The following is an 11695-nucleotide window of genomic DNA, read 5'->3' on the forward strand; positions in this document are numbered from 1 at the left end:
CGTTTTCACTCTTTTAGCTATATTGTGCAATTTGTGCTTGCACTTCAAGCAACAATTCTTTACAGGTTCTTTTGATTTTTATATGCCCACATGTAATATGGACTTAAATTGTTTTCACCCTGTCTGTCAGTCTGTCTGTCAGTCTGTCCATTCACATTTGGCCTGAGAACACTACAGACTACATTTCTTGATGTATTCTTCTGATTTTTGTTATACGCCCACACGTAAGATGGGCGTATATTGTAATCACCCTGTCGGTCCATCCGTCCGTTCACATTTGGCTCGTGCTCACTCTACAGGCTACAGTTCTTTATGGATTCTTTTGATTTTTATTTTGTATGTCAATGTCATTATGAAGATGATCCCTATTGATTTTCGTGATGATCGGATAATTTTTCACCGAAATATCGTGTCTGACTTGACGTTTTTCTCTATTAGCTATATTGTGCAACTCGTGCTCACTCTACAGGCTACAATTGTTTACAGATTCTTTTGATTTTTATTTTGTATGTCAATGTCATTATGAAGATGATCCCTATCGATTTACGTGATGATCGGATAATATTTCACCGAAATATGGTGTCTGACTTGACGTTTCACTCTATTAGCTATATTGTGCAACCCTGTAGTCACTAAAGACTGTTTAATCATTTCTGACAGCTGCCAGTGGGCGTATGTTACCTTGCCTGGCAAGCTATCTTAAATATTTTGAATTTCGTCATAAGATCGATATTTGGGTAAATAATTGATTTAATGTTTTGCAGTGTGTTCAATATTCACAATTCTTCATCTTTCAGATACATGTATTCATTTTTATACAATCTACTGTCTTATTTGCAAGAATCAAGACATGCGTTAAAAACCGGCCATGATGCGATACAATAAAATTTGCTGAAAATTCTCTATAGACTAAACACAAACCGAATGTGAATGGACAACAGACAATGATTTGTGCTTCACAAGGCTATCTTTTTATTTTAATTTAGCTGGCTTGGAATTGGGGGGTTCAAATTCCCAACTTTTGGACCACTCTATTTCTAAGCTTTGATTATTGAAACTACAACAATATTGAAAGTATTCAAAAGTTACTCCCCTAGTTTTGAGATGTTCTACAACGAAATAGTTACTGCACTTCTCTAGTTATAGAGCAATGGACAAAATACTCAATACCTCTCCACTCAACAGAAGAATAATTATTTTTTGTACAAAATAATGTTTTTCAATATATACAAATGCATAGAATGATTAGTAACAGGAAATTAAAAAAATAATACATTAACAAATATCACAGTTTGTGTTGCATTAAACTGTCATGGTTTCATCATTTTCCTTTCTCTTTGAAGTAATCAGCTGAAAAATAAATACAAAGCTTGGATTAAGTCGAGGGTTTTGATATATTTAGGTCCTATTAAATAGAGCTTTACTTTTATGTTGCAGAAATAGTGCAGTTAATGCTGTTGACATGGTACAATTTACGCAATTTTCTTACATTGAGACCAGTGAAGGTATCAAGGTAGATAACTCCTATTTCTGATACAAAAATGCATCAAAATTTGTTGGCTTTTCAACAGTTATTAGATAATCTAACCATACCATACCAAACCAATCAACAAGAAATACCATGATCAGAACTAGTTTGGAAGAATGAAGGAGATCGAGTAACTCACACCACACCATCTAGGGCTGAGTTTCACTGCCATGTCATTAGACCCAACCTGATCTTTCGAAGAATCAACAACACAGAATCATCAAATTTGAACCGATCCAACTACCAACTACTATGACTACCAACAACTACCTAGTTTGCGATATCAGCATCCGCTGGAAGCAAACATTAACCTATCATCTACCTACCTACCTGTTGGCTTGGCAACGCGATAGAGGCGACAGTTTATGTCAGAATTTTATTAAATTTTGTGTGTACTAATTAGATTTTTGGTATGATTGACACAGATTGGTGACTGACCTTCTTATACTGAAAATGTATCAGGAAAGTGGGCGTATCTTGCTAGGCAACCATTTGTTAAATCACTTAATTGAAATTATTTGTGAGACTTTCACAATGTATAGGGCCTACTTGTGAACTTTTCAAGCATTTGGATGACATTTTGTTATATCTATAATTATATACATTTTTGTCTAGTATACCTGGTATTGTGAAGTATCGATACACAATCACTCGATATGATACTAGTATATATGATATGTTGTATAGTGATGTATGGATTTAGTGATATATATCGTGCCAGCAATGGGTAAAACACCTCAGTTACATTTATTTTGATCATTTCTTACCTAATTTTTCTACAGCTTCAACACAGACACTAGGATACATACTCTCTGTATAGGTAGCAACAATTAATAATGTTACAGTTCTCACTAATATTAAACCTCGGTCATCCTGAAAAAAATAAACTTTTCAGGTTTTATCTGTTTTACTAATTTCAAATTGTTACTAGTGTACATTTTGTGTGGATTCTGGGTAAGCCAAATTATTACTAGTGCTCAGTTTGTGTGGATTCGTGGGTTAGGCAATTGACCAATTCAATTTACATGCATATAAATTAATTGCAATTAATTAATTGTTGTAGTATCATTTGTATCATTTTTCAGAATTGGAAATTACGTAACTTTCTCAAAATCATGACTTCATTATTCATATCTGCATGATTGTGAGAATATTTAAGAGCTAGTTATGGCAGTAAAATACTCCTTCAAGTATGTAAGGCCAAACCAATTTATTTTCTTGTTTTACAGATTTTTCAGGCAAAAATAATACAGGCAGGTGGAAAAATAAAAAAAAGACCAAAGTTTGTGTGAAGGGCAGAAGAATAATAAAAAAAATAATAAATGTTTTTAATGATGTTTTTTTTTCTTATCAGGTATGAAGAAAGTTTTTTTATCCAGTGAAGCTGACTTTGTTTTCTTTCTGATTTCTGGAAAATCGAGTTTGGATGATCCATAAAACGAAGAAAAAAAAATTGGTCTGGCCTAAGGTATGTCTGTCTTCATTAAAGGAACCAAAGTTCAACTTTAAATTCTGAAAAATGATACAGATAACTAAAAGCTCTTTAACTGTACTCTAATTTTGGAAAATACAATCAACATATAAACAGACATACATCCCAAAAGTGTATCAGATCAGTATAAATAAAATTTAGTCTTGCTGATCTGGTCTACGTCTACTTACACATTTTCCATAAATTGAATTTTTATCTGCTCTCACACATTTGTATTGTCTATCATCAAAATATATTCCCTCTTCTCTAGTTTGTGGTGGATTTCTAAATGAATCTAATAATAGTTGTACTTGATCTGGATATAACTACAATTACAAATCTTCAGTCAAAGCATATATTTTTAGTGAAAGCAGTCATATATTTTCAGTGAAAGCATTCATACATTTTCAGTGAAAGCATTCATTAGCTTATATTTTCAGTGAAAGCATTCATTAGCTTGTATTTTCAGTGAAAGCATTCATTAGCTTATATTTTCAGTGAAAGCATTCATACATTTTCAGTGAAAGCATTCATTCATATATTTTCAGTGAAAGCATTCATTCATATATTTTCAGTGAAAGCATTCATTAGCTTATATTTTCAGTGAAAGCATTCATATCATTTTCAGTGAAAGCATTCATTCATACATTTTCAGTGAAAGCATTCATTAGCTTATATTTTCAGTGAAAGCATTCATTAGCTTGTATTTTCAGTGAAAGCATTCATTAGCTTATATTTTCAGTGAAAGCATTCATACGTATTTTCAGTGAAAGCATTCATTCATACATTTTCAGTGAAAGCATTCATTAGCTTATATTTTCAGTGAAAGCATTCATTAGCTTGTATTTTCAGTGAAAGCATTCATTAGCTTATATTTTCAGTGAAAGCATTCATACATTTTCAGTGAAAGCATTCATTCATATATTTTCAGTGAAAGCATTCATTCATATATTTTCAGTGAAAGCATTCATTAGCTTATATTTTCAGTGAAAGCATTCATATCTTTTCAGTGAAAGCATTCATTCATATATTTTCAGTGAAAGCATTCATTAGCTTATATTTCAGCACTTTCACCTTTGCTGATAAATAAATCTAACTTTTAGTAATTATTTGTGATTACAATTATCAGATTTAAAATATTAATGATAGTGTCAGAATGACTTTGTGCTTATTTTAGATTTATAAACTTGTGTAAGGAAATAAACACACTTTTTCTTTCCAAAAATTCTATCTGAATTTAGGCTGAATATTTTCTAATAATTATATGAGCCTATCAATAAGCTTATATACAAATACTGTTACTACCATTTTTGACATACAAATTTTCTGCACCATTTTGGGCTAAAAAATCTGGACAATTCAATACAATGCGCAATAAGGGGAACTTTGCCAGGACACCATCATTTCTCTAAAAACCTGATATAAGCTTATATCTATTTGTCTTTGTTACGTGACAGCACACACATTAAAAACAGTCATCAATATTTCAAAGTACCAGTATTTTATGATATTTACATAGCACTTACATGAAAACCAACAGAACTAGCTCTAATAGATAAATCTTTTCTTCTAATAATAGCACATTGTTGTACATTATCAGTTGATATCAAAGCATCATGTAATAAATTCTGTAGTTGATTCATTTTCACCGAATCCTGAAACAAAATCAAATGTTTTAGAGCTGAGTATGTTTTATAGTTCAGCAAAATTCATCCTGTTCAAAAGATTCCAGCAACAGTTGTTTATATGTAAGATTTATTTAAAGGCTTTAACCAAACAGCTTCATTATATCATGTAGACTTCACTAATGACATCATAATATCAGCAATCATGATATGAGAAAATATCAATAACACTCAATAGACTTATCTATAGTCATTTCTCAGGAGATACAGTGGTACAGGGAGGAGGGGGGCACATTCAAATTTCAAAATACAAGATTAACCGGTATCCAAAATGATGATTATTTCATTCCTCCATTTTGTGTCTTCCACCCTTTTCCTCTCATTCGCATACATATCAGAACATTTTGATGGTGTGAAAAGTTACTTAGTTTGTATGACTACCAGGATATGAGAAATAGAAAAGTATTAGTGTAAACTTACACTACATACAACAATTCAAATATTTAATAATGTTCATATTTCTGTTGGGCTAAACACAATAATGATAAAATACGCCAGCTCAACAAGATTCAAGTTAACTTCGGCATGTAAGCTTATATGAAAAGGCTGGGGCTATTCGAACCTAACAGTACAAAAATGGGCATTAAAAAACATATGGCCATCCCTTCCTAACCCTAACATAGTCACTTAATATCATTCTTGACAATTCAAATGGCTTCACGCTTTAAAAAACCCCAAAAACTAGTCTTATCTTTTCTGAACCGTTTATAGCAGCCAAAGAAGACAAGCACCATGACCTGCAAATAGCCAGTGCAATATGAAAAATATAAGAAATAACAAAAGAGGAGGCAGAATCGGGAGGTGGTATTTATCCCCGACACAAACTTTTTTGGCAAAACTGTACAATCATATAATCTTACCGGAACACCTTGAACTTGAAACTTGGCATTTTTTAATAAGCTTAGATCTGACATTTCTCAATTTTTGTTAGTCTTCTCCAAGTGAAAACTCAATTATCCTTATAAAGTACACAAATAATCCCTCACTATTGACAATACTTATATAGTGAAGCAAAGAAAACAATAATAATAAAATCAGATTATTTGGAAAGGTTATTAAAACACATAACAATGAACTATAGAACCTGTCTCATTAATAAACAGGATTATCGTGTTCAGGCAATATGCCAAAGTCATAAGAAACCAAGCAAATATCTTAACAGTTTATCAGGTGAAATTGAGGACTTGAGTTTTGTTTACTTATTGCAAATGAGATAACCAATAAGCTTATATAGGTTATATTGGCCTGGATTTATTTGTCAATATACATGACTTGTGTGGATTATCAGAAACTTACATCAAGAAACATGTCTACCTAGGACATACCACAAAAGTAAGTGGTTTACTAAATCATTCTGAAAATATGCCTTGAAGAACTTAAAGAATGGACTAAATAACTTTCTGTTGAAGCTTTTGGCAACCATAGAAGTCAACGGTGGAATCCATAGTTCTTTGTAACTATGAGAATCGTTGTGATTTTTTGCCCACCCTGTCTTGTTGATGGTTCTCTTTAGAAGAGTATAAATGACTTGTAAACATTTTATACACTCACAACCACCTTCAAGTGGTAGTCTGATTTTTTTTTAGCTAAAATTAATAAAAACTTAGCTAAAGCTTATACATCAAAATCTAGAGAAATGTTAATTTTAGAACATTTCAATGTAATTTTTAAGAGCATTTACTGTCACTTCACTTTTTAGAACATTTTGCTGTCACCTTTTAGAACATTTTACTGTACTCTTACTGTCAATGTTTTTTGGTTGCTGTTGGATATGTATGAATTTTAGCAAAATATAAGCCAAACTGTATATTGAATAGTTGGTAAAAAGCTATATATATTTAAAGTAAAAAAAACAGGAAAATCAGTATGTATACTAATATTCACTGTTAGGTTAATCAGGACTTAGGCTAAAATTTTGACTGGACCAGGGGACGTTTCATTAAACTTACGATCATTCTTACGCATTTTTCATCTTTAAGTTTACAGTTACCAAAATTTCACGCATGTAGTTCACAACATTGTTTTCATCAATAAACAGAGGGAGCCGCGCGTGGAAATCGAAAAAGAGCAGGCTAATGCCACTGTCCACTGTCCAGGCTAAATTTCCCTCATAATACCCTGAAGGAAGGCCCTAATTATTAAGTTAATCATACTTCATTTCATATTTCCTCATCATGTTCCAGATTTCCTTTTTTTTTAATGTCCTTTCAAGCAAGAAGTTAAGCCATTTATTCAATAAATTTTTTCATGTATCATAATAAGTTCTGTAATTCTAAGGGCCTACCTTTTATTACCATAAATTTACAAAAAAAAAAAAATATCTCATCTGTGTTTGTTGACAGTATGATAATAGGCTGGATATTCAAGTCTACATTGTTTACCAGAGTTATCTTTCCTTAAAGCCGTTGCTAGGGATATATTATATTTTCTCTTTTGTTCCCTATTTATCTGTGATTTATTATCAGTATGATAGCTTTTAAAATCCATTAGAATAATGAAACGAGCCGAGAAATACTTTCACTTATCGTAAATCTGACAAGATATAGAAAACAACCGATTAAAACTGTTACTATGTGACGTCATTTTATATACAACATGGCGTCCAAATGAAAGCAGTTTTTGGAATATCGCAGGTTCCCGAGTGTTTCGTTCAAATAATTCGTGAAGATGACATCTCTATTGTGTGTCAGGCACCCTGGTGGAAGTGTTAAAGTTCACGATGAAAATTTAGCTAATGACATCAAGGAGTCAACTGATAATCGACATCAATTACTGGTTTGTTTATTGTTGGAAAAATCGATTTTTAAAAGGGATTTTGAATAACACTGCTGTTAGAATTAGAATGACTTTGCATTGATGAATGTTTACTTTTCATGCAAATCAAGATGGAATAGAAACTTTTCCCCACCATGGCTCCCAGAAATTTTATCAACATAGATATCCCAAATGAAATAAAGACAGTAGGCCTATATAAGCTTAGACATAGAATAGATTGATCATCATATAGATGATAGAATAAGAAGATATGAAATACTATGATAATCATAAATAAATTTAATATAATAATATAATAAATTGTATAAATTACATTCTTTATATATATACATCTTTATTCAATATTTTATCATCTTTATTTCAATATTTTATCATCTTTATTTCAATATTTTATCATCTTTATTTCAATATTTTATCATCTTTATTTCAATATTTTATCATCTTTATTTCAATATTTTATCATCTTTATTTCAATATTTTTTGTTCATGAGTTAACTCAAAGTAGCAGACGAGTTAACTCACTTTTGACTTTTTGTGACGAATTGATGAGTTGACATACATTAGACAAATTGACCAATCACAATGCTTATATTCTTATCAAACAAAGCAATGACATTTTAAGATCTACAATACTATTTTGAGGGTGATGTTGTAATTTAATGTTATTTTTTTCTTATTTTCTAGTATTCAGCCATGTTAGAAAGACAAGCTTCCAAAACTAAATCAGCAGGTGGTTCCAGAAGGTCATCATCTGTTAGAAGTCGTTCACAGAGTGGTGTTGATTCCAATAACCTTCTAAATCACACATTAAAAATACAAGATTGGTTAAATGAGAAAACAGTCAAAGATCTGCAGGTGAGTTAGATCAAGGCGTACCAGTACTTTACATTGCATTTTATTAGGGTTTTTTTTTTTAGCATTTTTGCTTTATAAGCCCATATGATTTATGAATAACCTTGAAGTTCACAATTTTGGACGATTACTCAATGGTTCACAATACAGATACAGACAAATCTTCACAAGTTAGGGGTGGGTAGAGTAATAGTTGGCCTTCAGAGATTGAAAAAGAAAGTGTAAGCTCATTTATGATTTGTTCTACATGTATTTGCAATTCAGACAGTCCTAATTGGTCCAACGGTGTTTTGAAACATTGTGACGAGTTTCCCCATCGTACCTAGGCACTAATGGCATGGCATGTTTCTTTTTTTATTAACTAGAAAGTCATAAATTCTGTCTACTATGCTACTAATTTTTTTAAACCTCAGCTTATGCATGTTTATATTTCAGGAAAAAGCTGATGTAGAATCTAGATCAGTAAGAAAACTCTATACACCTTTGTTAGATACAGAAGAGACTTTTGTCAAGGTAATGTTTGTTTAAATACAAAAAAAAAGTTTCTAAAGTAATGTATGAGTGAAAAATGTTTTCTGTTTTTTCAATGGATGTTTTTCTAACGGTAGAAAATGCCATTGTTCCAAAGAAAAACCTCAGAAATTTTTGAATATGATATACATGCAGGTAAAATTTGTGGCATATTAGTCCACTATAATTTGGATCATTGTCACAATCTGCTTCCTAGTTGGGTAAAATACAATACAAGAACTGGGTTGGGCATTGAGAAAGTTGCTCAATACAATAGTCTCTTTTTATCCTGGTGTAGCATTGAAATGATACCTCCTGTAGGCACTTACTTGGAAAAAAAAAATTGTATTGCTTAGTGCACGCTGAAGATTCTTTGAAATCTGCACACTGAATGGTGCTGCATATTTTCATTACAACCTGGAGCAGGAAATTACAACCTTCAACACAATTTCCTTCATTTTCTTCATTTCATGTAGGATGTCGATGATTTTATCAGTCATAAAAAGATGTTAGATTTAAGAAAAAAAGAAATGTTACATAAACAGTGGACAGAAAGAGTCTATGAACCATTACGACATAAAATTGTTCAAGTTATGGAAGGCCATGATTTTATGGATGCTGATAGAAGGAAGAGAGAAATGCACAAACAATATCTGGAATTTGTAAATAAAAAGGTATGAAATATTATTTTTTCCATTTCAATTTCCATTTATAGCTTTAGATATCAATCTGAATTCTCATAGTCAGTAGGCTAATGTATGAAAAAGATTTGGCAAAGACATATGGAAATCCAAAAGGGTAAGGCTATTGGAAGAGTGTTCCAAAGACTATTTACATGTTTATTCAAGGCTTAAGTCAACCCCAAAAATGGCTAACCATGGACTTTGGTATTTTTTAGTGATTTGTTTACTTTTTTTTTTATCCAGGGTCATGTGTTTTTAGATACAATAGACTCTAAGATTTATTATGCACAAGCTTTAAATGGACATAGACCAGCACCATTAATGGTAAGTCAAGTCATTTTACATTTCCGTACGTTTTTACATAGGAACTATTTCATGGCGACTCAGATCTTTTATTTTGATCTCTTCTATTCAAATTTGATTTTGTGCTTTATAAGCTTACTTGGTTTTGGTTTTTTCAATGCAAAAGATTACACTCAATATAAGTAAAGATTACAGTAAGAGTGTGTTCACACTGCCACTTTGTATCACTATATTTTTTCATGACACTCAAATAAAACTTCAAGGAATTCTAAATGAAGAATATTTATTCTGTAGATTGAAACAAAACCATTACGAGATCCCCTTACTTCACAAAGTCGTTCTAGAACAGAAGAAGAACGAACTATATTAAGATGTACAACTGGTGTCCGATATACTGATAATGATATCAAACAAGTTCAGCTTCCAGCATTACCCATGGCACCTCTTGGTCGTCATGGTACCAATAGTCATACTTGGTTAGAAATGCCATTAAGAGATATTGAAAGTCAACCTAGAAAATCTAGCCAGTAAGTATTAAAAGCCTAAAGATTTCTGTACTCACTATCTGTATATCGCTATATGCACCATATATATTATTTATAATTTGTGGCATAATAAAAATCTTCAGGGATTTCAGTTAATTTTCCAAATAAATGCACTTTCTATTTATGTACACAAAATATTCCAAAATGATGTCTTGACTTTTGCTAGTTTTGTTTCACTTGCACTGTTTCTTGCACATTTATTAGGAGACCATTAAAAAAGAAGGCCAAGTGGTAAGTTTATATAGATGAATCAGTTAGAGAATTAATATTATAACTTTTTTTCCTGTTAGACATTTTACATTAAAATTAAATTAAAAAATTCGGAATCTTTTTTTGTCGATTTGCCTTTGGAAGCAATATTTTTAATCTGTTTTTTTTTTTTTTTTTAGAATTAGTTATTTTCTTGCATTTTTTTTTTCTTCAAGTTTTATTTTCATAATTCAGTTAAAACTTGATTTAGTTACAGTGGTCATTTGAGATAGCTTAGTTTGATAAATGCATTTATAAAATGATCTTTTAAGATGATAACAAATATAAAGTTTTTTTTTTTATTAATTATTGTGGATGGAGTCTCATCATCACACTACAACATGAATGCACAGAGTTGATGGTCATTCTGCTAGTTTGGTTTATATTATGATTAGATGGGTTCGCTTACTTGTATGAATAGAAAGTAGAGGGGTTCTAATGACTTTGAAAAATATAAGCTTTTCTCACATGTCCCAGTCCTAATTCTGCTTTAATCAATCAAATTTCTGCCCTTCCCAGAGCTGGCATTTTATGAGAGTGAAGGAATTTGATTGGTTAAAGCAGAGTTAGGTCAAAAGATTAATTTGACTTATGTTTAAGAGGCCAGTCGTTAGACCGTAACTGAAGTCGCTATGTTGAAAATGAAAGCTAATATAAAATGTATTGCACATTTTTTCAGGTTGCGAATGAGAAGTGAGAAGAATTCTTCTAAACTGGATTATGATGCTTGGTTTAAAATTCCTGCAGATGAAAAAGCAGCTGAAATAGAACTGGCTTTACAGAAGAAAAAAATGTTTACTGAAAAACCGCCATATGGAATTCGACCTTTAACCCCAGCTCATATAAGAGAAGAGAGATTAGCTCAAAGTAATAATCTTGTTACAGTTTGAAGACATCAAAGAAAATAGGGAGATCAGTTAAAAAAATATTTCACTTTCATTTCAATTTATGTTCTATTCTTCAAAGATCCTTCTACAGTTTATCAAGATGGGTTTTCTATGTCTGATAAAGTGGTATATTACTCAATCATGATTTATATATTTATTATTCAGAGCTCTGCTAAGCTAGTATTTTTCTAAATTCAAAATTTCAAG

The 11695-nt window shown here is 31.3% G+C and overlaps 2 protein-coding genes across 2 annotated transcripts; one reads left to right on the forward strand and one right to left on the reverse strand.

The window, feature by feature from the left end:
- Positions 1 to 1179: 1179 nt before the first annotated feature.
- Positions 1180 to 7037, reverse strand: LOTGIDRAFT_189091 (hypothetical protein). Its single transcript, XM_009056334.1, has 5 exons — positions 6969 to 7037; positions 4526 to 4654; positions 3191 to 3325; positions 2296 to 2401; positions 1180 to 1350 (listed from the first exon to the last, which is right to left on the reverse strand). Exons 2-5 carry the CDS (start codon positions 4640 to 4642, stop codon positions 1322 to 1324), a joined length of 387 nt encoding a protein of 128 aa, XP_009054582.1. The 5' UTR covers positions 4643 to 4654; positions 6969 to 7037; the 3' UTR covers positions 1180 to 1321.
- A 1115-nt stretch (positions 7038 to 8152) lies between these two features.
- On the forward strand, positions 8153 to 10338 carry LOTGIDRAFT_117952 (hypothetical protein; the record flags this gene model as incomplete). Its single annotated transcript, XM_009056335.1, has 5 exons — positions 8153 to 8314; positions 8747 to 8824; positions 9298 to 9495; positions 9748 to 9828; positions 10102 to 10338. The coding sequence occupies 5 exons, from the start codon at positions 8153 to 8155 to the stop codon at positions 10336 to 10338; spliced, it is 756 nt and encodes a 251-aa protein (XP_009054583.1).
- Between the last annotated feature and the right edge of the window lie 1357 nt (positions 10339 to 11695).

Source organism: Lottia gigantea (genome assembly GCF_000327385.1).
Source record: "Lottia gigantea unplaced genomic scaffold LOTGIsca_27, whole genome shotgun sequence".
In the NCBI taxonomy this organism is placed as follows: Eukaryota; Metazoa; Mollusca; class Gastropoda; family Lottiidae; genus Lottia; species Lottia gigantea.

What these genes read in the sequence shown, in the direction of transcription:
- LOTGIDRAFT_189091 (XM_009056334.1), bottom strand. Translation starts at nt 4,642, where the DNA reads ATGAATCAACTACAGAATTTATTACATGATGCTTTGATATCAACTGAT. An exon ending in CTAGTTCTGTTGGTTTTCAT is followed by an intron (nt 3,326 to 4,525) that starts GTAAGTGCTATG and finishes TTGTAATTGTAG; the next exon opens with TTATATCCAGATCAAGTACA. An exon ending in TGAAGCTGTAGAAAAATTAG is followed by an intron (nt 1,351 to 2,295) that starts GTAAGAAATGAT and finishes TTTATTTTTCAG; the next exon opens with CTGATTACTTCAAAGAGAAA.